Source organism: Aspergillus mulundensis, assembly GCF_003369625.1.
Source record: "Aspergillus mulundensis strain DSM 5745 chromosome Unknown scaffold_1, whole genome shotgun sequence".
NCBI lineage: Eukaryota > Fungi > Ascomycota > Eurotiomycetes > Eurotiales > Aspergillaceae > Aspergillus > Aspergillus mulundensis.
In genome coordinates, this window is record NW_020797889.1 from 1,374,951 (window position 1) to 1,399,805 (window position 24,855).

Below are 24,855 nucleotides of genomic sequence, written 5' to 3' on the forward strand. Positions count from 1 at the left end.
CCTTATACTTCGCCGTCTTCTATACTGTTGTAACGGCACTACCCTCGATCTTCAAACGTCATTGCAATGGACTCCCCTGCCGCGAGCGCTCCGGCTCTCCCAGGCAATCGCCTGATCGCCTATATTCAATCCTTAGCCAAAGCCAAAAAGGGATTGCCCTATGGACTACCCGTTTGCGTGGCTCCAGCTCACACCGTCACTAGCACGGACGCTCTTCTTCGCCTAGCCTCGCTCGTCGGCCCATATATCACCATTTTGCAGGTTCAGGCAGACATCATCGATGACTGGTCCGAGGACACCATCCGCCAGTTGACTTTGCTCGCCAAACGATATGCGTTCTTGATCTGGGAAGGCGGTCGAATCTTGAACGCAACTATTGGTGTCGTTGGCCGACAAGAGGCGGAGTCGAGAGAAGTGAGAAATACCTTAGTTGACCTGACCCGCAAGAAGTACACCAAGGGCCTGGTGAAGCCGGCCTCGTGGGCGAATCTCTCAACTGCTTGGGCCTCTGGGGTAGCGGTCAATAACCAAGCAGCGGACATTTTGATTCCGACATTGAAGGCTGCTGCCAGGGAGGCCGTTGCAGATGCCGTCCAGACTATTAGGACGGAGATCACAGCGGACACCAATTCCAACCGCCCATTCGGTGGGTACGACTCCTTCGGGGCTCAGACGAACGGCGATTCAAACCATCAACGTGTGCCATCACACTATGCGATAGAAGAAGGCGACAACAACAATCTGGCGCTTCCTCCCAGGAAAGCCTCCACCATCTCACTCACTCAAACGATATCCCAGCACACCGAAGACTCGACTGATGCGCTGAATGAAACCGAGTCATACGAGCCCGAGGACGTCTGGGACTTCGGAGTAGCACCGCCTCCTGCGATTGATACCGACCTCCCTCCACCTCCGCTCCTCGCTCGTGGCCTTCTTCTCTGCCTCCCCTCTGCCACAGACACCCCGTTTACTCCCGAATACCGCCAGAGCACCGTTGCAGCGGCATATGCCAACCAAGATTTCGTCCTTGGATTCATATGCGGCGAACCATGGCACCTGGTCTCTCAAAGTGAAGATGAAATCCTCGGCTTTGACGCTTTGATGGATTCCTTGCCAACAGCCGAGCAAGATCAGCTGGCTCATGACCTTGATGGGATCGACGACAACCCATCTCAACCTCTAGCGTTGCTGTCGGTGATTCCGCATAAGCTAGTCTCGGCAAACGACCAGCAGCTCGACGAAGCAACACCGACAACAGCCGAAACCCCAGAGCCACCCCCAGACTCATTAAATCCCCTCGCCTACAGACTATACTCACTTGTCCGACAAAGTGTGAGGGCCCGCGATGCGTACGCTAGCCAGAGGGCAGCAGCTACACCGAAGCAAGAGACGAAGACGAGTCAACGCCGGCCTAATATTTTGCATATTCCTCTTGTGTCATTACCTTGATAAGTCAAGTCCTGCTTCGTGCACTTCACATACGATATACACATACTATATACATTGATTGTCGGAAAAGGATATTGTGGATAGGGGCTTGAATCGGAATATATACTTCTTTGCTGTTTACTTCTAGTGCCTGAATTAAATATATAGACCCATCTACTATTGGATAGAACTCGCAGCCTTGGACCTCAAATATATTAATAGTTACACACAGCCGCTCTCTGCCGGGAATTGTGAATGGCCCGGTGGCGGAAAATGGACTCTGGTCTGCATAAAGGGAAGATCTACCTGTCCAGTCGCGCATGCTGCATTAGAAGTAGCCTTTCAATCATACACCTAGCCCGATGTATATTGATATGGATAGCATATACAGAGATTATTGCAGCATTGACAGAACCTATTTCCATAGCATGGATACTCGCTACAGGCCATGCCTATGCTATGGACCATGGCCGTACCCGTAGAGCAACTATAATGACAGGTGGGCCCTGGTTATATGCAGGCTAGGTGCAGGCTAGAGTGTATAAATAGCCCAAAGTGCTTATGATGTGGTATGCCTACTCTGACCATGTTCTGCCATATACCAACAGCAATGGCGTTCGTGATAGAGTAGATAGCCTTAGCTCTATTTCTTCATATTCGCTAATTGATTGCATTTCAGGTTGTCAGTTATTTTCATCTAACTAGACAACATCAAGAAAAAAAAAACAATTTTCTGAGGTAATGAAATCCCTGACTTCCCTCATTGGCCTAAAATGCTTCGGGGAGAAAGGTTGGGTGGTCAGCATGTACAGCATGTGCCCGACTTTGCCGCAAGCTTCCGATCAGTGAACGGCGGAATCACGGCAAAAATGGCAGCATAAGAATAAACAGTGCCAATGGTGGCTTCGTTTCCATAAGCGATATGAGTGAGAGCCAGTTTGCTATGTCTATGACCAGGAATCCATTTGATGCCTTTGGCTCTGTAAGCCGGCCAGGCGGAGTCTAGTACCTGTGTGTCATGTCAATACTTTCGACGTTTGGGATCGCTTCCAGCACGGGGTTGCACTATGTACTCACTTCGTAAAAATCGCTGCTCTCCTGGACTTCGGAACAGCTATCAATACTAAGTTCCCAGAGGTCCGTTCCAACCAATTCCTCGCCCTTGTGTTCACGATCATCATAACGACGAGGCTTTTCTAGGACAGGAAGTACCTTGACCCTGATACCTAGAGCTTTGAGCACAGAATATACCATCAAGTCACCGCCTTTTAGGCCCCTCGGAAGCATAGAGCTGGCGCTATGAGAGGTATGGGGGTAGGCATGGGTGCATGGAACACCCATCACTCCACCTGAATTGGGACGGCATGTTAGAGTCCTCTACTTCTCAAGAGTTGGCTTATGGGGCTCACCTGAGGTCATAAAACCAGGCTCAGCAATCAGAGTTTCCAACAAGCCATATAGAGGCCACGACTTGGGCTGAATGATGCTGTTCAAGCAAGAAAGCGGTACTACCGGCTCTGTCACATATAGATTGTAGGTCAGGGTTATCCGCTCCCCCTCAGTGACAGTGTTAATCTCGTGTTCGCAATCACTGTAGAAAGCGGCCCACTGTATAGCAGAATCGCTAAGAGGGCTCCAGTCGAATTCGACGATCTTTCCGGCATGCTGGACGGTAAACTTCCCTCCCCTAAACTTCGAAGGTAGGCAAACGACCAAAGAGCCCACCTGATTCTCAGAGCGTGGAGTATCCACATGCTTGCGAAAAAGACCAGACGGACCGGAGTATACCTGTGCAAAATAATCAGATTAGTGACCTGCAAACATGTGAGAGCCCGGGCCGTACATTTAGTTTGTATAGCTCGGCATGGAGCTTCCGAAACCCCAGGTCAGACTGCTCTTCCGTGCTAACGCTGGGTAGGAGAACCTTTTCGATATTCTCGATGATTCCAAAGTCACCTGGATGGAACAGGGTCGAGAAGTTGTTAGTATCCATCTTCCCTGCCATTCGGTACTTAGGGTCAAGGACATCCTCCTGTCCTCGGCCAAACGTTGCCGGCTCGCAGTCGTCAACAAGCTGCCGGAGCACCGAAGTGCTTTGAACCGGTAGGGTTAGCCAGTGTGCTTTCGAGACTGAATCTGCACGCCAGTAAACAGTGACAGGAAGAGAAGTCTTCTTTGCGGCCACATCGTGACCGGACTTGTTGGAATCTTTATGGTCGGTAATATCAATGGTGCCCCCACACGTAAAGGGACTGTCCATATGATTTCCAATCTCGCGAAATGCCTGAGCTATGGCAGTCTTGGACCAAGGCCAAGTTGAAGAGGGAGTATCATCCTCAGAGTTCCGACCGTTCTCAGTTTCCAATCTCTCCAGAGCCTCCTCCAGAGCCTTATCAGAATCGAGGTCAGAATCAGACATTCTTGGGTCTGAGAGAGGAAGCCACTAGGCAGAGAGTTAAGAGGCGTCTGGAATGAGAAGAGATGCAGAGTGAGGAATGAAGAGTGAGACGTGAATAATTGGGAGGAGAAAGCCGGAGGGGGCTGGCTGGGAGGGCTCTGGGTAAAGTTTGCAAGATTGTAAATACCTCGAACATAAGGTAGACCTGCACCTATCCCTGTATCGTATCCTGGATCTCTGCCTACTGCAGCCTAGCCTCTGCCTGCGTCACCTTCCTACCCGCCGTAAATTCCTGCCAAACAAGAAACATCTATGCTGGGTCGAGGAAGAGTCACTGATTTAGTGCGTAATCTTTGCTCTCAGAGAAGGCCTCCCGCTTGGGTCATGGCCGTTTAACTTTTTCGCTTGAGAATTCTAGCCCCGACCAGTCTAATTTCGAGAGGTTGACTGCATTTGTCCACCATACAAGGCATGGATGTACTGTTGCCCGAGTGTACAGGTTTGAGATGGTGGAGCTGGGAGTCACATGACGTTGAGGCGACTTTTGTTCTCACGCTCCAAGACCCCCGCCAACACTTCTTTTATCAATTTCGATTCCTTGTTTGAGCTATGGGCAATAGTTCAAGAGCCGTTGATATGCCGCACCGACTCTAAGGACTTCCAAGCCGAAAGCCTGCCTCGATGAGATGAGATTAACTGCCTGTACCTCTGGCATTGAGGCTTCTATGCACGAGAAAAACGAAGCGCACATAAAACTTATATAAATGCGTTGCGTCGCCGAAAACTTTACCTTGAGGGATATAGTATTGTTCGGTCCGGTTGATGAGCTACGAGCAGGCTGAGAAGCGGCAAGCTGGTCATGGATTCCGAATATCCGCCTCTTCCATCTTCCAAAGTTATCGAGGCTTCAACCCAAGATATATCGCTTTCTGATGGCGAAGGCGTAACGCAAGTATCTTCTGGATCAGAGACGCCCAATCTCGTGGCCAGTGCACATGTGCACGACGCATCTTACCACAATACGCAAGTTATTGTCAGCAGCGGCGATCTGATCCTGGAGTATGCGTCCTCGAGCCGTGCCCATACGGGCACAAGGACCCGTTGGAGAGTTTCCAGTGAGGGCTTGATGCAGAGTAGTCCCTACTTTCGTGCTCTCCTTGATCCCAACAAGTTTTCCGAGGGCAGGGACTTCATGAAACAGAGGGAACTACGTAACCTCGATGTAGGATCTACCGCGAACGGAGATGCTGGACTCTCAGAGAATCATACGTCTGAACAGAATGCTGTCCCAACTATGCGGCTGCCGGATAATCATTTGTCACCACGTCTAGGGCCAGACACTGTTGCACTCTTTCTCCAAGCGCTGTCTTACACTTCGTTCAACGATGAAGAGAAGAAGAGCTTTGCTGCAGAAGCCAGATCCCAAAAGCCGTCGTTTATTGCGGACCTGATAGAGCTAGCCGATGCCTTCAACTCTCCTGACGCTGTTCGGGACAGCCTCAAACGGGCTGGCTATACTCTAGGAAAGCCAAAGCTACCAATGACCAGGTTCACATCGGCGATGTTGAAGCTAAGCGAGAGTCGAATCCGGCAATCGATATTTATAGCCAGATTCCTCAACGAGCGGACCACCTTTCAGATGCTAACCCATGCCCTGGTTGTTGCGGGGTCCAGAAACTGGGTGAATGGACTCGAAGGCACGGAGCCTGGTACTCCCAGCTGGCACTATTTCTCAGACGGCCTAGAAGGTATTCTCCAGCACCCCGCCGAAGTATAATTTGCTAACCTCTCAACAGACGAACTCTACTACCGCCGCCAAAGCGTCCTAAACACCATCACCGATCTCCAAGCCCACTTCCTCCGAATCTACGGCGCACTTGAGGAACCCACGCTCCCCAAAGCCGGCATATTTCCCAGCCCGTCATCAGTACCCCGACAGTACCAATGCCGCTGCGGCCTGGGGAACTCGAGCGCCTGCGACACCTTCCACCTCGGCCAAATGACGCGCTTCTTCTCCCTCCGCACAAAGACAATCTTCATCGGCTCCACCCTTTTAGACCCAGATTTCAACCCAGACATCGAAGCCACCGACGCCGAATCGGGGTCAGAAGCAGGCACGCGCCCTACCGATATCGCATCCATCATCTCGCAGCTCAAACAGTGCCCGGACTACCAGATCGACTCCAACCATGTAGCCTGTGGTATCCGGCGCCGCTTTCTTCCTTCTCTGGATTGCATTGAGGGCTTCGTCGGCGACGAGAGGGGCCTCCTAGGTGTGAACTTGAGCTACTGGCGCGAGCAAGGAAGCGGATGTAGAGGCGGAGGCGGAGGCAACTGGCCTCATATTAACGGATCATGGGCAAATCGTGCCCATCGTAGAGCGCTAGTCATTGATCTTCGCTTGGCCAGGGTTACGGGAATACCTCTGATGTCGCCGGGGGGTCTTGGAGCAGAGTACCGCGAGGAGGATGCGCGGTTGCTGTTTACAGCTAAGAAGAGGAATTGGGAGGCTTGAGATGTATGCTCGAGTGCATTGGACTTTTGCGTGAAGGAAGTGTGGTTTGTCAGGTTATTCGATGGCTCTTGCTGCTAGATACCCCTCTTATAGACATATGTTCATAATCGAGCGGTAGATATACCTTGTGACGTCCAAGCTATAAGCCATAAGGCTCTCCGTGACCGTATTAGTGAGAAGCAAGGCAGCACCACTCTTGCTGTAGGAACTCTGGAGCATGCAATTGACGGGGAAGAATAGGAGTCATGCTGGAACAACCCCATACAGCCTACGCGACACCCTTAAAAGGTATAATCGCTACCATGCATATTGAATAACAAAAGATAAAATAAACCCGAGAGCACACACAACAATCAGTCTGGAGTGACGACATAGTAAAAATTAAAGCGCCTTGACCTAGCAAGGGCGACACAAGTACGACGCATACATAAAACAACGAAGTATGCGCAGATCAAAAATGTCGCGCACTAGAGTTAAGAATAGTCAACAACGTCGTCGAACTCAGGATTAGAATGAAAGGTCCTTTGGTCAAAGTGACTCCACGTGGTAGTAGTAGGACCATAGTACGATTCGGCATCTAGCATTGTCGAAGCTGAAGATTGGTTGAAATGGGTATTCGGCATCATGGTTGCAGTGCCTTGTAATCCAGAGAGCATAGGCGGGAGCAGTGCAGTGTCTGATAGAACAACCTGCTGAGGGGACTGATCAGGCGATGGGGTCGACGACAAGTCGTTTGCGAATGGGATCGTGGTGCCTAGATCCTGTAGCTTCTCGCATTTTACTTCGTTGCCCTGTAATTCCTGGAGTCTTGATCCGAGCTGGCCCGGAAACGATCCAGCAAAATCCACTTGTTGGTGGCCACCGCGATTCTCTTCGTTGTTGGTCTGGACCTAGTTCCAAGTTAGTGATGGTCGCTTAGGAGGAAAAGGGTCAATCCAACATATGCTTCAGTACCGCGAGCCAGCAGCTTTTCGAAGGACTCTCCAAGCTCAGTGCTCAGCCCGTACACGGCGTTCTCAAGCTCCTCGACCCTCTTGATTAGTTCCGCCATTTGCCTGTAAAGGTTAAGCTAGTATTAGCTGCAATGGCAACGCTCCCGGATTGGATCGCAAGGACGCTCGCACTTCTTGCTCTTTTCCCTTTTTCCGTCGGTGTAGCTGCAGGGCGCTGAAGCATTCTTGCAATTTCTACAACCATCCTTTTCCCCTGTGCACTTCGTTTTCTTCATTCTGCAAGCCTCGCAGGCTCGGCCCACATGTTGTCGATGAGTGCGTCTCGGAGTTAGCATTGAATCGTTTTTTGGTATCGGTATTCTGGCTGGTCTGGAGAGACTTGGCGATCCGCTGTTCTGAAAGAGACGTATAGTGTGAGCTCATGCTGCTTTGCACCTGGAGTCAACACCACTTACATTGCCACAAAAAGGAGGCGGAATAAGCACTCCGCCGCCCATGCTGCTCATAACGCCCGAAGGCAAGAGATGACTGCTAGACACTACAAAACACCATGAGTTGATTAGGACTGGGCTTAATACCCGTCACAATAGGCGGCTGCGAGAATTGTACCTGGATTGAGAAGGGAGTGTGGGCGTCTGAATTCGGTAGAGTGATAATAATGCTGCATGAACGCTGCGCTCTGGCAAAGAGAGGACTCTACGTTGGTCAAGCGGAGGACATTTGCTGTGGTCAGGGAATATCGGCAGATTCCAAGAGGGAAAGAACGACCTTTTATGCTGAAAACTTTAGTCACCAACGTCACGGATAGACCATGTTGCACTCGAAAACTAACAAGATTAGTCGAAAATACGCTAGAAGATTGTTGACGTGCCCCTCTCAAAGCGGTCCTTGGTTCTCCTGTCGTTGTATAGAATCAACAACTTAAGGAGGCCATTGCTGAATGCAGCTGAATCGAAGGGTGATTGGGTCTACTGTCGGGCGGAAATGACAGCCTCAGACTAGAGTTGATTTACCTGGCCTGACCCAAGGTACCTGGATTTTATATGCGCAATCTCAAACTTACTGGGCCACTTCGGCCGGCCGACAAATGCTCGTTTGTCTTTGATTCGACAAGAGTTGTCAGGTAGTCAGCAAGGTTAGAACAGTTGCAAACTTTGAGTAATCATGAGGGATTTTGAAATGGTGAATCGATGGCATGGTAGTGGCGAGGAGCAGTAGAGTCACCAGCCAAACTCGGTCAGCTGTCCGGGCTCAACCAGAGGCACTCGACGCGCAATCTTCAGACAAGATATAATCACAAAAGGGATTGAACTTGAGGTCATAAGATAGTATACCATTCGATCAAAGGCTTTGTTAACAGAATCTAAACAACTGGCAGAAGCTCGTACTCAGAAAGGCGGCGGGAATGTCATTAGTAAGTGATAAGAGAAATTATTCAATAAGATAACCTTCGGCGACACTCTTGATGTCCTTGGAGTATCCGGTGCTTTCTCCCTCCTCTATAAGGGAGATGTCGGTGACGTCGACCTCGACAAATGGACTAGCCTTCGAGAACCGCACGGTCATAGGGAAGAATTCGTTCTCGTCATCGGCTGATGACTCAAACTCAAAGCTGCCCGATGCGTTGTCCTCATTCACGTTTCCAATGTTCCAGTCAAGACTGTCGCCTGAGACTTCGTAGACGGTGTCGAAGCTTGAGACAGCCGGCTCTGCCGTGCTGTAGGGAATAGTTACGACGACATCCCGAAGGCTGTCAGAGCCCGTGAGCTCGTACTCCACAGTCACCGTAGTGGAGTCTGAGCCCTTGTTGAGCCAGACTGTAAATGTGATTGGAAGAACATCGGCATTGTCAGATCCCGAGCCAGCAACGCGCCAGCGGAGGACGCCGATCGAGTTATTGGCAGGGAACCTCTTAGATGTATCCTTCAGCTGAATGATAGATGAATTGCTGAATGCAGCTTTATCGACATTGGGATGAGTGCGGAATTGGGCGCCGTGAGTGGGGTTGGCGAGAAGGTCGAGCTTGAGCTTCGTGAACGCCGGGTCGCTGATACGAAGTTGAAGGTCACCCTTGACCTCAAAGGACTTGAGCGCGCCATCACGCGTGAGAGAGGCGGAGATGGTTTCGGCAATCGTAATATGGATCGGCTCGCGGTCGGCAGAGAGTGAAGGACGAGCGGAAGACACTCTCTCCGCAGCGGGAGTTGAAGTCTGCGGCGTTACCAAAGGACTTGACTCTTCCGCCTCCGGGCCGAGATCACCGCGAACTTTCTCGTAGATGTCCGTGGTTTTCGACTTCTTACCCAACTGCATTCCTTTTCCTCGGGTCGGCAAAGGCCTGACGAGGGCATAGCTGTTAGATGAAACGCTAGGAACGAAAGGGGTGTAGTCAAGACATACTTGGCGAACGTCTTCTTCTTCTCCGCTTCATAGCTATCATACGTGTCAGGTACAGCAGGACGCGATGGCGGCGTGTAGACGGGGTAGGATGGGGTTCGAGGAGCGATGTTGCGTGAGTTGCGAGCAGCCTCTTTCCGTTGCATCTCCAGCTGCTTGGCCTTCCGTTTACGTTCCTCGCTCGCCTCAAGCTCTTTGTTCTGCAATCGATCAGTACCCCGTCGAACGCTGAATTTCTGGTATAGTATACCCTTTCGATAATCTCTTGGATGCGCTCTTCGTGACTCTCCATCTCCAGGAATGTCTTAATCTGAGAGAGAGACAGGTTCTCCCTATATCCGAGGGTCACCAGCTCATCGTATGCGCTAAGTAATTCAAATGCATTGCGCAGGATTTCTCGCTCGTCTAGACTCTTGCAGATGCTAGTAGTCACCTGCGCAAAGAGGTGAAGACTGTCGATATCTTGTAAGATGTTCGATTGACGGTTTGTGATGAGGACGATGTATAGCTCGTCGAGGGGCTGGTAAACGAAGCGGACATTGTCTTGCTCAACAGTTGTGTGCTGGGTTCCGGAATCCGCGAGTTTTGGGAACGATGCGAGTAGGGCTTCAATTCTAGAGCGGGCTATTTCTCGGAATTGGCGCGAAAGTACTGCTTTGCCCCCACGGGTGCATATTGACGCGGCGAGAACGACCTGAATTGTGTGGACGGTAAGCAGGACTGGTTACATTGACGAGGGTGAATAGGGCCCACCATGATAGAATTGTCAGAGTCAAAACCCTATGCAGGCAGATATAACTCAGATTTTACCAGGAATTAGAGATGCGAAAGGAGACACGACGTGTTGTGCCGGGAAGACAGATACGTAGATATTCCACCGGCGGCGGAGGTCCTGGAGTCTTTGCTGTTCTCTTCGGCCCCGTTGGCCCGTGCACCGCGCTATCCCCTCGCTTACCACGACTTGCCCGAAACACAACCGTTCCCATCGAACAAAGCCGGCAGCGACATCCCTATATTTGGGTAGAATACTACTTCTTTATTCTCTTTCTCAGGGCATCGATCCGACTTCTTCCAACATTCTATACCGGAAAGTAGACATTTCGCGGCACGGCCGACGCATGTTGGGCTCAAACGCCACTCTCAAAACTTTGAACGCGCCCTTCACCATCGCTCCAAGCCATGACAACCACCTCGTCCTTCACATTTGCCACCATGGAGGCCCCTACGATAGATGATACGATGGAAATGGCGTCTCCTTACCATGGGCACGGCGATGATTTTGAGATCGACATCGATGTTATGGAGGACCAAGCTTCGAATGCAGACAGAGACATGACGGCAGCGGATGACTACATGGATAACTCTCACGGCGAGAATCATGGTCAAGATGTATTCCCCGATGAAGATATGATTGACGATGCAGCCGAGCCTTCCATGATAGACGCCGACGAATACACCGAGGAGAATCAGAACATCGACATGCATTACGAGGATGGGAAGACGGACGAGGAGAGAAAAACATACGAGGCTGAGATGCTAGAAGACGAATATGAAGAAGATATCGATGCGCCAGTCCTGGATCACCAAAATGCAGTGCCCGAGTTCTCAGTACACGCGGACAGTGAAGAAGCTCCAAGAGCGGTACGAAACGACAAAGAATTGCCCGAGGATACCGATAAGGATCACTCTGAGTCTCATATAGAGGTGGCAAAGGAACACCTTGATGAGTCCCAACCAAAAGCACAACTGTACTCCGACCAGTCTGTGGAGCGCCAGGATGGCGAACAGCCGGTTGAAGAGGCAGAAACAGGCCAAGTGGAATATCGGGATCAGGGGGAGACTGTCGACAGTACTAAGGCTGAACAAACAGAGCAATCCGAATGGCAACCGGTACATAACGATCATCAAGGCATTCCCGAGGACATTCAGAATGAGGTGAAAGACGGAGATCAACCTAGCATCCAACCATATAACGATGCCCGCAAGGAGGCAGAAGTGGAATCGCAAGAGCAGCTACAAATATCCGAGTCCAATGACCAGGAAACTGAAGAAGCCCATGAATCGACCGACGCATCCCCGCTCTACCCGGTCAAAGTATACTATCAAGACAACGAGATCTCGCTGTTTCCTCCAAGAGAAGGGGACGCTTCAGAAACTTTCTTCCTGGAAGACGAGGGTCTTGCATACGAGTCTTTTGGAAAACTGTTTGTTGCTTGCCGCGAAGTCCTGCAAAATCACATTACGGAGAACGAGGTGCTAGTCATTGATATTGAAACCCTGAACTTTCAACTGACAGAGGTGAGCCGTCCAGTACTTGTTTTCGTGCACGTTATGCTGACAGAATATGCCTAGGATTCGCTCGAGACACATAATTTTACGTTGAAACAAATTGTAGACGTGTACCTGCAACTTTGCCACAATGACGGCATTGAAGAACCGGAAGCCTTATTCCTCACCCTTAGTACGAGACTAACCCTTGCTGCGGAACTATCGGATCTTCTGATAGCTGCCAGCGAGGGGAAGGGTCTGTCCGAGATTCAGTCTTGGGAAATCTACCCTGACGCGGAAGGAGCTGCAGAATTCGAAGAGAACGCCCCTGAGTTCAATTCGAAGGAGCAACAAGACACGCCGGATAATTACGACGATGAAGGAAGCTCCATTGGACCCAAGTCGAAGCTTCCCCCTCCTGACCAGGACTCGTCTAACCTCAAGCATGATGCTTCGGCCACCCAGGAAACCGACAACATAGAAAATGCCGAAGATGGGGAGGTTGCTACCAATGCCACTGATTTGGAAGACCAAAATGATGCGTCACCACGCGCGGCGTCTCAAAACTCTGAGGAAGGAGAGTCAGAATCTACCGGAACACTTGAGGCCCTACCTGTAACGGATCTATCCGAGGAGCGATTAGAACCAGGTGAAGTCGACGAACATTCTCATGATGACGATGATGATGAGCATCACGGCGAGGACTACTATGAGGGAGACCACCATCTTGATGACGAGGCTCATCTTGAAGAAGGTTCTTTGGTCCACATTACAGGACCCCTTGACAATCTAGAGGATCCCGAGGCGGATGACACCGGATATTCTGAGGAACATACGACAGGATCTCATGACCTAGAATCATATCACGAGCAACCACCCTCGGGGGAGGATGTGAAGACTGATGCTCCTAACGAGGGTACCACCGGCCTGGAATCTCAATTAGAGGATAGGTTCATGACGGCGGAAACACTTTTGGACGGCACCTCAACAGAAAAGTCCCACCCCCAGCCCGTGGTAGATGACTCACTAGATGCGGCAGACGATGCGAAAAATACTGATAGAGACTCGAACGCCGCAGACCTGACTGGAGTCAGCGAGGCAAATGAGCCCAGTGAACTCGAGGAAGCCCCGGAGAGTACCGTTTCTCTCCCCTCCAACAACAACGAGGGAGGCGACCTGCCCTTCGAAGATGAAGAGGATTACCTGGACCTAGAAATTGCGGACGACTTAGGTGACTTTGAACAAGACCAAGAAACTGCACCCGCCAGTCACGTTTCTGGCAAACGCTTCCGTGAGCCCGATGACGAACTGGACTATCCTGAAAGCACAACTCCGGAAGTCAAGCGCTCTCGGTCGTCATAGATCGCTCATGTGACCATTTACGATATTCCCCGTTTCCTGCGCACATCCCTCTATGGGACTGTGTCAAACAATCTAACAACTCCAGCGTTCTTATGCATGCTGGCCCTTGAGGCCTCAGCCACTTCGAGTGGCATCTCTCGTCCTTCTATGGATCTAACTCGCGACAATCACGTTGTGGCGCTTTCTATCGATTTAGGTACGTATCTAACATTTAACCTCTCTTCTAGTCAGGGGGTTACCTCCCTTCCAACGCCGTTCGCCGTGGGGCTCGCAGTCACGGGCTTGCCCACTCAAGGTTTGTACCACCGGCGCTCCCGATAAGCGCGTGTTACTCATGCCTTTTCCTTATTTCTCCTGATACCGTTTTTCTTGTTGCTCTTTCCTATTCCTTGTCACTACGTTAGCGATACCTCGGGAAATGGCTTGGCGTTTGGTGGTGCGCAAGGCGCAAGGAGTATCCGGGGCTATTCTTTACCATCAGACGTGGGGTCTTCAACCTTGCTGTATGGCAAAAGCATACCTTCATTCCTGTACCATACATCCTTAGATGGTGTGCTGGAAATGGAGGATCCTGATTGTGCTATTGAGTTGTGATGAGTATAGTGTAAACGCTCGAGCTTAGGGAGTGTTGTTGCCGGTATAGGTGTTGTACCATTCGGTGGTTAATAGAATGGATTTATTATGGTCCTTGAGGATTTCCCTTAGGTCCTGCTCCAATTACTCCAATGAGGCATTTGTATGATCCCGCCCAAGCACTATTTCTATCAGGTGCAAGAAGTACTGCGAGACGAAACTCCAATGATGCGTGACATCTGATACCAACCTTTAGTGCGGAATATTTGGAGGTGTGAAGAGAGCGCCTGGGGTAGATCTGAAACCACCTAACGCAGTGGTTCGAGGGTAGACAGTCTTGGCTCATCATCCTATGCACCAAGTCCACTGAGTCAGATTTCTAATTTCTGAGTATCTGATATTCCGTAGACTCTTTTCCGGAACGAACTGGAACTGACGCTACTGGGGCGGTGCTCAGCCTCGTCGCCGGGACCTGCAGCTATTCTTGGTTGAGGTTGAAACGCCGATCGTTAAACTTGGCCTTTGAAGGGGGCTCTTGGAGCTGTTGGGGCAATAAAAGTTGCTGAGACTGCTCTTCTTACAAAGAGAAAAACTGCTTGATAAATCTGAGAAGCAGCTATATACTTTGTAATCAGTGGCACCATGTACGAATTGTAGATGTTAAGCCGCAGGCCATGATCTTCGTGGGAGCATAAGCAAAGTTATCCTACCAACTAATACATTTCTATTTCTGTATGGGCCTGGTCCCGGCTTGCGTAGGCCTCGAATCCCAGACAATCAGCTTTGTTATGTGACTTATTTAGTGGTGCGACCCTCCGGTTTGCAAATGACTTTTGGCCTTCTGAAACCCGCCCTTCCTAGTCCTTTGGCCCTTGTTCCCTCGTTTTGTTGCTTTTGTCTCTCGCTTTGATTCTCTATATTCCTACTACTCTTTACAGAGCGAGTACTGCTCTTGTTGAACTATCATACCCGCCGTCTCCGTTCGCTTGGGCCACTTACGCGTCCAGAACCAGCGCCAGCAAACCCCACCGCACGCAAGCGCAGCAACAGCCGCAGCCAGCCTCCGAATCGACCACCATCGAGATCGACTTGTCCCTCCAAGCAATCGCCAGTGCTCATCAACGTCTACCCGTTTCATTTTTAGGCTGCAGGGTCTTCAGCCGCTACATTCCTTTCATCGCCGCCCTTGTTATACGACTCGCGTCCTCATTCCGAACGATTCCCGTGTTTTGTTGCAGCTCCGGACGAACGTCGTCATTCTGCGATCTTTCCCTTGTTTCGCACGCTTTCATTCGAGTTTCTGCTAGCCTTGGATCTTTCACTCGAGGGGAGCAATCAGCTCCTACAGCGCATCAACGATGATCTCAGACAAGTACGCATCGCATTGCCTCTTCCCGTACCCTGCGTGAGGCGGCCGCATTCTAAACGGACATTTCGGTCAACAGGTATATCGGCCTTCTGCTGGCCATCCTTTCTACGATGGCGATTGGTACGACTTCATTCCAGCGATCCATCTGTTGAATAGCGCTGACTAGCCATTAGGCACAAGTTTCGTCATTACCAAAATAGTGCGTTCATACCCGATCAGCTTTCCCTCTCCCCGCCTGTCGATACCTACGTTTGTCTGAGGCGAGCGACTCATTTATTCCGCATAGGGTCTAAATCACGCCACAGAACGACATGGATTTGAGGGAGAAGGATATTCATACCTGAAGAGCCCGACATGGTGGGTTGGTGTCAGCACCTGTACGGAAACAACTGTCGTTAAGTAATCGCGAAGGGGAAACTAACAACATCGCAGTGGCTATTGGGGAGGCCGCCAACTTCGCGGCGTATGCATTTGCGCCCGCCATCCTTGTGACACCTTTGGGCGCGCTTAGCGTCTTGATTGGGTGAGTCCGGCGAAATGATTCGTAAATTGGCGCGTTGCTGACACCGAAAAGTGCCGTCCTAGGGTCCTACTTTCTCAAAGAAAGACTTGGTGTCTTGGGCAAACTGGGCTGCGCTATGTGCCTGCTTGGATCAGTCGTCATTGTCTTACATGCGCCTCCGGATCAACCAGTTGAGACAATTGACGAAATTTTGCAATATGCGCTTCAGCCTGGTACGTCTCGGAGGAATCTCGTGTACAAGAACCTTGACCATTGATTTCTCTGACCTAGGTTTCTTGATCTACTGCCTTGCCGTTGCGATCTTTGCCACTGTGATGATATACCGAGTCGCTCCACTATACGGAAAGAGAAACCCCTTGATTTACATCTCGATATGCTCCACCGTTGGATCTGTTTCTGTCATGTCCGTCAAGGCCTTCGGGATTGCCTTGAAGCTTACTTTGGGAGGCCACAACCAGTTCACCCATGCTTCGACATACGTCTTCCTCATCGTCACAGGCTTCTGCATTCTCACGCAGATGAACTATTTCAACAAGGCCTTGAACGAATTCTCGACCTCGATGTGAGTAGCTTTACCTGCCAGACTGAATTAGCTAACAATTCCCATAGCGTCAACCCTCTATACTATGTCACTTTTACTACCGCCACTCTCTGCGCCTCGTTTATCTTGTTCAAAGGGTTCAACACAACTGATGCCGTCAACACCATATCATTACTTTGCGGCTTTCTGATCATTTTCTCCGGCGTATATCTCCTGAATATCTCACGAAATGACCCAGACGGACATATGATGAACGCAAAATATGACGACGAAGGAGTTCCTACGGACGGAATTGCAGGCTTCCAGACTCGTCGGTCGATGCAGGCGCGTAGGAGTAGCGAACCGCACCGCCGGAGCTCTTCCAGCATCGCTTTCCTGAGCGGGCGTGGTGACCGTGAAGGCCTCATCCGCTCTTACGATGTCGAGAACCAAAATTTCGGGCTCTCTGAGCTGACCGAGGAAAGTGATGGTGAGCCCGGCCCTACCTTCAAGAGGAATGAGGAGGTAGATCGCACATCCCAGCAACGGAAGAAGAACGATGATCTATAGTACGACCCATGATTTCATTGCTGTCTTGCTGGCTGCGCTGGCTTTACCCATGACAGTTTGTTACGCCATTTTCCCGTGTCTGTTTTCATACTCGATTTCAATTCTCTTTATCTGCCATCACACTCCAGTCGTTCTAACCGACTGGCACTCATCGGCTTCGGTGCCTTGTACTTTTACCTTCTCCCGATGGCAGAAAAACTTTACGACTAGGGTCCAGTTCAGCGGCCGACTGACGCCCTTTGGCCGGAGTTGCGGTGGTCCATTTTTCGGCATGACTTTACCATTATTGGGCAAAAACGCAGGCGTTAATGCTTGTGATAAGGATTTGAATTGTATATACCTATGCATCGATGCCAGTTTTGAGATAGATTACAAGCGTGTTGTCTCTGCTACCTGGCTACTACGTCATAGGTTACCGCGTAGAATAACCGGCGCGTGAATCCTGGATGATATGTAACGGGATGATTGAATCTTGCGATAACTCAGCAGATTATGCCTGTGGCCTACCGAGTAACAGCAATAAGGGCCTTGTCGCGGGTAATGACTAGATGGTCTATTATACTCTGTCCCTGCGAGGATCAGCACTCGGGTGGGGGCATGACACAAGACGACCTCATGTGAACTGCAAAACAGCCCATCACGATCACTTAAATCCCTTCTGTTGTCCCACTTCTTCGAGCTGAAAACGATGTATACAAATATATAGAAGGCTGTATACTGGTCTCTCCACCGCACTGGTTAGGTAGTCACGGACTGGCACTTCCTGAGGCTGTTCGCTGCCCGAACGTGTTCCCCACAGCGAAATTTAAAGCGAGGCAGCACATCCAAGACCTAAGTGGAATGTGAACAATATGCCTGGCTTGCTTCGGAAGATAGTCATCTTCGCAGCGGTTGATGGACTCATTCTCCAGTCAGCGGGGAATGGACTACGCTACAATGGTAACGGTGATTCCTCGTCTATCCGCATTGACTATAAAACAAATCGCATCTCGTCATTGCCTGGTCCCGCATCAGACCTAAGTGAAAGGAAGGACTTTGCGGGCCTTGAGACTTATGGACTCGTTGGTAAAGACACACCCCTCATTGGCTTAAGAAATTGTTCTGTTAACGTTCATGGCCGGTCAATGCAGGCCTTCTGACTGTTGCGTCATATTCGTTCCTCATTACCATCACCCAGCGCCAGCAGGTTGCCCAGATCCAGGGGAAGCCGATTTATAGCATTGCAAATGTCGCTGTTATTCCTACCTCGTCGCACGAAGATGCCAGTCGTGCGATAGTACAAGCGAAAGAGAACATTCTCCAGGGGGAAGAGTGTGACGACACCGACACACCGTCGGAGGATACAGATATATCTGATGCAGAGACAGATGGAAGCGATGCAGAAGACATCAATACCGCGCCTGCTTCGCCGGTCCAGGGGTCATGCCACCCCAGAAACGACAGCATCAGCAGCAACATCACAGAAAACATGATAGGGAAGAAACTCCGGTTCGGACGCTTTGCGGCAAACTGGCTATCACGGAAGGCTATGGGTTTACCTGGGCTCAGCACCGCAGAGTTGGAGACGGTCGAGGCAGAGTCTGGGAGTATACCCATGGTGGAATTCAAGGAAGAGAATCCTGTGGCAGCTCGCTCGGCCTCTGCGGCGAACACCGAAGAACTTCCTGCATCTGCGAGCGATGGCGAGTCCTCGAAAGGGAGCGAACTAGAACCGCCCGTGGACACAAAGCCCATAGAGCTGTTACCCAAGTTGCTGCGGTATACGAAGCTGATATTCTCTTCGCGCAACTTCTTTTTCTCTTATGATTACGACCTCACCAGGCCTGTCAGCGCTCAGCCGACTGCCATGGCCCTAAACGGGCGTTTATCATTGCACAAGGCTGCAGATGAGTTGGTGCGTGTGAAGCCCATTCCTGCCGTTACCAAAACTAATCACCGTGGCTCTAGTACTTCTGGAACCAGCATCTCATGCTTCCATTCATTACAGCGGGTACGCATCCTTTTGTTTTACCGCTTGTCCAGGGCTTCGTGGGTCAGAGCGAGTTCACTGTGGCTGCAAAGTCAGGACCGTCGTCCGAGACAGAGCCGTCCGAGGCGCGCATCCTAGGCGAGAAGCAAGAAGCGGAGGACGTTCAGACAGCTGGTGAAAAACGGAATTTTCTCCTCACTCTGATCTCACGTCGGTCTGTCAAACGCCCGGGCCTGAGGTATCTTCGTCGGGGCGTGGATGACGATGGAAACACCGCCAACACTGTGGAAACGGAGCAAATTCTTTCTGTACCGGATTGGGACTCCTCCCATAATATTTATTCTTACCTTCAGCTGCGCGGTTCCATTCCGCTATATTTCTCGCAGTCTCCATACTCCTTCAAACCGGTACCTGTTCTCCACCATTCGCCTGAAACCAACAGATTTGCGTTTGAGCGGCACTTCCGTACTATAAGCCGACGCTACGGCAAGATCCAAGCTGTTTCCCTGATTGACAAGCGCAATCCAGAGCTGAAGATTGGGGAGCAGTATGAGAAGTATGCTCAGGAACTGAACCAGTCCGGCGGCATTGATGGCGTACCGCTTGGGTTTGAATGGTTTGATTTTCACAATGAATGCCGTGGGATGAAGTTCGAGAACGTGAGCCGGCTCGTTGGCAGACTCAAAAATACCTTGAGCGAGTTCAAAAGCATTGTCGTAAACAACGGCACCGTTCTTCAAAAACAGACGGGGATTGTGCGTACCAACTGCATGGACTGCCTTGACCGCACAGGAGTCGCACAGTGCGCTTTTGGGCAATGGGCCCTTGAGCGCGAGCTAAAGGAGGAAGGTATTGATATTGATTTAGGTGGTGACTCCTCGACGAGGTGGTTTAACATCTTGTGGGCGGATAACGGAGACGCTATTTCCAAGCAGTATTCGTCAACGGCGGCTTTGAAGGGCGACTATACCAGGACTAGGAAGCGAGATTATCGCGGAGCTTTGAATGACTTTGGGTTAACGCTGTCTCGGTATTACAACAACATTGTCAACGACTACTTCTCGCAGGCATGCGTCGACTATCTTTTGGGAAATGTCTCTACACAGGTGTTCCAGGAGTTTGCAACAGAGCTACAGTCAGCAGACCCCGGTATATCAGTACAGAAGCTCAGGCAGAATGCCATCGATACCAGCTGCCGCCTAGTGGTCAGTGACCAGTCTGAGGAGTTTCTAGGCGGCTGGACATTGTTGACGCCGCATCAGCCAAACACACTTAGAACATTGCCATTCGAAGAGTCTGTCCTGCTACTCACTGACGCCGCTGTCTACAGCTGCCGCTTTGACTGGAACACAGATAAGGTGCTGTCATTTGAGCGGATCGACCTGCGCTCAATAACACGAATCAACTACGGCACTTACATCACATCAACTCTGACCGACGCGCAATCAGACGAGCAACGAAACTTCGGACTGGTTATCGAGTTCCGCGAAGGCGACAACAATGCCCTGCGTGTTAACACGCGTTCCCTTCAAAGCGAGGTCGACCCGAAGGCCCTAGACAACCAATGGGACATGTCTGCGTGGTTTACGAGCTCGCAGCGGAACAAAACCCGCATCATGGCCTTCAAGGCTCTTCCATTGTCCAATTCAGTGACGCAAACACAACGCAGAAAGAGTGCAACTGTGAGCGAGACCGACTGGGTGCAGAATATCTGCGAAGAGATCGAACATGCTATGAAGGCGGGCCAGAGAACGACGGCAAATGCCGAGTCCCGGCCGTTTGTAGTCGAACCAGCCGAGATAATATCGCTCGCCGAAGCGAAGAAGCGGACCGGGCTTCTGGAGCATTTGGTTCATGATATCAAGAAGATGGTGTGGGCTTAGCTATAAGCTTCATGCTATTCGTGGATAGCCAAAGAAGCAAATAGACACTGGAGAACGAGGAAAATTGTCAATATATATGAAGCAGCAGATGAGACTTGTATATACAAAGTTTATCCGCGCAACAAGAAGAGTATTTCTCTGTATGGGGTTCCGAGATTCTTTATTGTCACCTGCGGTGGTCAGGCTTAACTGACTGTCGACCGAATTTGGCCCGTTTGTTACAGTACTGTTTGCCCGAGCGCGGTGCTGCATCTGAAGTCCAGCATAGAGATAATATAGGAAAGAAATAATCCCAACATGGGAAAAAAAAGGAGGAGGAAAAAGAAGACGAAGAAGACAGACGGAGAAAACTGTCCTTATTTAGAAGCCATAGAAAGTTGCCCTAAGAGTCTGACTGCCCTGCTTGTATTCTTGTAATAATGAAGGTGGTATTCACTTGACGCTGAACTTTCTTACTCCATTGTTGCCAGCCCGGTGCGCACTGCCGCTGACCAGCGGCGTTTCTCTTTATCGGTTCATCTAATGCCTTTCAATGATTTATTTCTAGTCTGCTCTATCAGAGCGGTGGTCTTAGCAAGCGGCATCGTTGGTTCTGGGGAAAGGGTTGGAGCAAAACCGTTCCCACCACAGACACAGCGGGGTTCAACTGGGCCTACACAACGTCCACCACCTACCACCGTCTCCCAGAGGCTCCTCTCTCCCCTTCCCCCTTCTTCTCCTTAATTTTGCATCTCTTTCCCAATATTGGGACTCAATTGTTACCGGCTGATCCCGCCGCTTCTTTTATCTCGCTTTTTCTACCATGCAGTGGCAGCCAGAGGAGGGGCCACTGGGGCAGCTGGCCTACTGCCTCAGGGATTCGCTGAATGCTCACAACAGCGCCGCTCAGAAGCAAGCCGAACAGGTGCGTTGCACTCTCGTATTCATTTCCCTGTCGATATACTTCCTCCGCTTTGCTTCGATGTCTCATCCGAAGCTTGCTACCCGATTTCATGTCATGCTTCCCCCTGTCTGCGACCGTATCTTGCTCCTGTTGCGCTCGGTCGGTCTGGAAATTTTTCTTGAAGAGGGTCAACTGACGTGAGCGTTTTTGCAACCATGATAGATGCTAGTACAAGCAACCTCATCGCCAGACTATGTTAATTATTTAACCTACCTCTTCTGCACCCCGCAAAAACCAGCGGTTTTGAATATGCAACCGGCCGAATACGACGTTGTCCGCGCCGCTGCGGCGATGAATCTGAAGTTGAAAATCCACATTGCATACAACACCATTCCCCAGGAATCCCTCGCATATATCCGATCTGCCACTCTTATCGGTCTCCGCGATGACAACGCGCAGGTGCGGAATTCTGCTGGTATCGTGATAACAGAGTTGATCGCAATGGCGGGGCTATTGGCGTGGCCCGAGGTCCTCCACGAGCTGCTAACGCTTGTTGAAAACCCGGCCGGAGATGCCAATACGACAACTCGCGAAGCCGCCATGTCGGCATTGTTCAAGGTTTGCGAGGATAACCGCAAGATCCTTGAGCGGGAATACAGCGGGCAGTGCCCCTTGGACGTCATCATCCCAAAGCTCCTATCGTTCAGCTCTATCGAGAGCTCCCGAATCCGAGAGTCGGCAGTCAAGGCTATTCTCATCTTCCTCCCGCACCGGCCCAACTCTCTGATTACGCAGATGGACGTGTTCTTGTCGCAATTATTCCAGCTATCCAGCGACTCTTCCTTGGATGTCCAGCGCACGGTCTGCCAGGCTTTCGCACAGCTCGTGGATTTTGCTCCAGAGAAACTCATTCCTCACATGGATGGGCTGGTCAACTACATCATCATGCAGCAGCAGAGCCAGATCGACCCAGAACTGAACCTGGATGCGGCTGAGTTTTGGCTAGTTGCGGGTGAACAGGCTGCGTTACAACAACCTTTGGCGCCTCATATGCCCAAGATCGTCCCAGTGCTCCTGCAGAGCATGGTATATGACGAGGAGGAGGCTATTCGGCTTGCAGGAGAGGGCGACGATGCCGATGTGGAAGATCGCGAAGAGGATCTGAAACCTCAGTTTGCCAGGTCAAAAGCTGGGCGTATGGACGTTTCGAAGGGACAACAGAACGGAAACGCGTCGGCGCAGGCGCCGGAGGATGAGGACGATGATTTGAGCGAAGGTGAGATCGAAGACTCTGAATTTGGAGACGACCCGGAGGATGAATGGACGCTACGCAAGTGCTCCGCCGCTGCGCTGGACGTTTTCTCGAATGTATACCACGAACCCATATTTGAAGTCATTTTGCCTTATCTGAAGGAGACTCTCCGTCACGAGCAATGGGTGCAGCGAGAGGCTGCTGTTCTGACACTGGGTGCGGTAGCTGACGGCTGCATGGACGCCGTTACTCCCCACCTTCCTGAACTTGTTCCGTATCTCATTTCGCTGCTGAACGATGCGCAACCCGTGGTCCGACAAATTACTTGTTGGTGTCTCGGTCGTTACTCCGAATGGGCTTCACATATCGTCGAGCCTGCGGAGCGTGCTAGGTTCTTCGAACCCATGATGGAGGGCATCCTGCGTCGCATGCTTGACGGAAACAAGAAGGTTCAAGAGGCAGCCGCCTCGGCGTTTGCGAGCTTGGAAGAGAAGTCGGATGCCAACTTGATCCCCTACTGCGAACCTATTTTGCGCCAGTTCGTGCTTTGCTTTGGAAAGTACAAGGACCGGAACATGTACATTCTCTACGACTGTGTGCAAACGCTCGCCGAGTGCGTCATGGGCGAACTGGCGAAGCCTCATCTTATCGACATCCTGATGCCCGCTCTCATCGACCGCTACAACAAGGTGTCCGACCAATCTCGAGAGCTCTTCCCTCTTTTGGAATGCTTGGGATACGTCGCAGCGGCATATGGGGATGCGTTTGCTCAGTTCGCAGCGCCTCTCTTCCAACGGTGTATTAAGATAATTTACACGAACTTGCAGGAATACATGGCATCTGTGAACAACAACGCCATTGACGAACCTGATAAGGACTTCCTGGTGACCAGCTTGGATCTGCTGAGCGCGATCATCCAAGCGATCGACCCCAACAAGAGCGGCGAATTGATCGCTAACTCGCAACCGCGGTTCTTTGATCTGCTCTGCTTCTGCATGGAGGATCCCAACTACGAGGTGCGGCAGTCGTCCTACGCTCTGCTTGGCGACTGTGCCATCAACATCTTCCCTCAACTGGAGCCGTTCATCAACAACATCATGCCAGCCCTGATCAAGCAGCTGGATTTGGACATGATCCGAGACGACGACCGCCACACCGGCTTCAGCGTGCTGAACAACGCCTGCTGGTCTTGCGGTGAGATCGCTGTGAACGAAAAGGCCGCGCTCGCCCCGTACGCGGAGAAGCTGTACCACGGGCTCGTGGCCATCATCAACAACGAGGAGATCATCGACTCGGTCAACGAAAACGCTGCAATGGCCCTTGGCCGTCTCGGAATCTGCTGTTCGGACCAGCTTGCGCCTCGCCTGGCCGAGTACGCCGGCCCGTTCCTGAAGTCCATGGGCCGAATTGATTTTACGCGGGAAAAGGCCTCAGCGTTCCTCGGGTTTAACCAGGTCGTGATGAAGAACCCAGCGGCTATGGAGTCATCCCTTGGAGTTTACTTCGGGGCCATCGCCAACTTCCCCAGCAAGTCGCTCCACCAAGATGAATACCACGACATCCAAAGCTCATTCCAACAGGTACCTTTGCACTCTAATTACCCTTTCGCTTCCTCTTATTAATCAAAATCAACAGGTCCTCCAAGGTTATAAAAATATGATACCCGATTTCGATTCGTTCATGTCTCAACTTTCCCCGCCCGTTGCGCAGAAGCTCCGTTCTGTATATCAGATTTAGATCTATCCCTGTTCTCTCTGCATCCTCGTTCCCATTTTTCTTTATATCTATCATTGTCGGTTACGGCGAAGGGCGTATAAAATTATCATCTTGTTTTATTTACTTGCCTTGTTTTTTCTTTCTTTCAATCTTACGAGTACCTTTATCTTATTGATTAATGGCATTGCGGTCCGGCCTGGGTGCATAAGAGGAGGAACAGCAGGCAGCTGAATCTGGAAGCATCTATTCTATGTAAACTCGGGCGGGAGATTTACA

At 50.9% G+C, this 24,855-nt stretch overlaps 9 protein-coding genes across 9 annotated transcripts; 6 read left to right on the plus strand and 3 right to left on the minus strand.

Moving 5' to 3' along the window:
• Positions 1 to 66: 66 nt before the first annotated feature.
• On the plus strand, positions 67 to 1,449 carry DSM5745_01968 (uncharacterized protein; the record flags this gene model as incomplete). Its single annotated transcript, XM_026743984.1, has 1 exon — positions 67 to 1,449. The coding sequence occupies one exon, from the start codon at positions 67 to 69 to the stop codon at positions 1,447 to 1,449; it is 1,383 nt and encodes a 460-aa protein (XP_026607147.1).
• Positions 1,450 to 2,227: 778 nt separating this feature from the next.
• DSM5745_01969 (2OG-Fe(II) oxygenase) lies at positions 2,228 to 3,847 on the minus strand (the record flags this gene model as incomplete). The annotated part of the gene is made up of 4 exons (XM_026743985.1): positions 2,228 to 2,437; positions 2,506 to 2,777; positions 2,838 to 3,216; positions 3,272 to 3,847. The coding sequence occupies 4 exons, from the start codon at positions 3,845 to 3,847 to the stop codon at positions 2,228 to 2,230; spliced, it is 1,437 nt and encodes a 478-aa protein (XP_026607148.1).
• An 838-nt stretch (positions 3,848 to 4,685) lies between these two features.
• DSM5745_01970 (uncharacterized protein) lies at positions 4,686 to 6,341 on the plus strand (the record flags this gene model as incomplete). The annotated part of the gene is made up of 2 exons (XM_026743986.1): positions 4,686 to 5,574; positions 5,623 to 6,341. 2 exons carry the CDS (start codon positions 4,686 to 4,688, stop codon positions 6,339 to 6,341), a joined length of 1,608 nt encoding a protein of 535 aa, XP_026607149.1.
• Positions 6,342 to 6,814: 473 nt separating this feature from the next.
• DSM5745_01971 (uncharacterized protein) lies at positions 6,815 to 7,392 on the minus strand (the record flags this gene model as incomplete). The annotated part of the gene is made up of 2 exons (XM_026743987.1): positions 6,815 to 7,231; positions 7,282 to 7,392. The coding sequence occupies 2 exons, from the start codon at positions 7,390 to 7,392 to the stop codon at positions 6,815 to 6,817; spliced, it is 528 nt and encodes a 175-aa protein (XP_026607150.1).
• Positions 7,393 to 8,725: 1,333 nt separating this feature from the next.
• On the minus strand, positions 8,726 to 10,365 carry DSM5745_01972 (coatomer subunit delta; the record flags this gene model as incomplete). Its single annotated transcript, XM_026743988.1, has 4 exons — positions 8,726 to 9,632; positions 9,695 to 9,891; positions 9,942 to 10,305; positions 10,358 to 10,365. 4 exons carry the CDS (start codon positions 10,363 to 10,365, stop codon positions 8,726 to 8,728), a joined length of 1,476 nt encoding a protein of 491 aa, XP_026607151.1.
• Positions 10,366 to 10,903: 538 nt separating this feature from the next.
• On the plus strand, positions 10,904 to 13,321 carry DSM5745_01973 (uncharacterized protein; the record flags this gene model as incomplete). The annotated part of the gene is made up of 2 exons (XM_026743989.1): positions 10,904 to 11,989; positions 12,044 to 13,321. 2 exons carry the CDS (start codon positions 10,904 to 10,906, stop codon positions 13,319 to 13,321), a joined length of 2,364 nt encoding a protein of 787 aa, XP_026607152.1.
• A 2,052-nt stretch (positions 13,322 to 15,373) lies between these two features.
• DSM5745_01974 (DUF803 domain membrane protein) lies at positions 15,374 to 16,876 on the plus strand (the record flags this gene model as incomplete). The annotated part of the gene is made up of 7 exons (XM_026743990.1): positions 15,374 to 15,383; positions 15,437 to 15,462; positions 15,550 to 15,640; positions 15,696 to 15,786; positions 15,838 to 15,998; positions 16,057 to 16,348; positions 16,396 to 16,876. 7 exons carry the CDS (start codon positions 15,374 to 15,376, stop codon positions 16,874 to 16,876), a joined length of 1,152 nt encoding a protein of 383 aa, XP_026607153.1.
• Positions 16,877 to 17,727: 851 nt separating this feature from the next.
• Positions 17,728 to 20,728, plus strand: DSM5745_01975 (SacI domain protein; the record flags this gene model as incomplete). Its single annotated transcript, XM_026743991.1, has 3 exons — positions 17,728 to 17,941; positions 18,007 to 18,770; positions 18,824 to 20,728. The coding sequence occupies 3 exons, from the start codon at positions 17,728 to 17,730 to the stop codon at positions 20,726 to 20,728; spliced, it is 2,883 nt and encodes a 960-aa protein (XP_026607154.1).
• A 1,192-nt stretch (positions 20,729 to 21,920) lies between these two features.
• Positions 21,921 to 24,600, plus strand: DSM5745_01976 (putative importin beta-2 subunit; the record flags this gene model as incomplete). The annotated part of the gene is made up of 2 exons (XM_026743992.1): positions 21,921 to 24,443; positions 24,499 to 24,600. The coding sequence occupies 2 exons, from the start codon at positions 21,921 to 21,923 to the stop codon at positions 24,598 to 24,600; spliced, it is 2,625 nt and encodes an 874-aa protein (XP_026607155.1).
• Between the last annotated feature and the right edge of the window lie 255 nt (positions 24,601 to 24,855).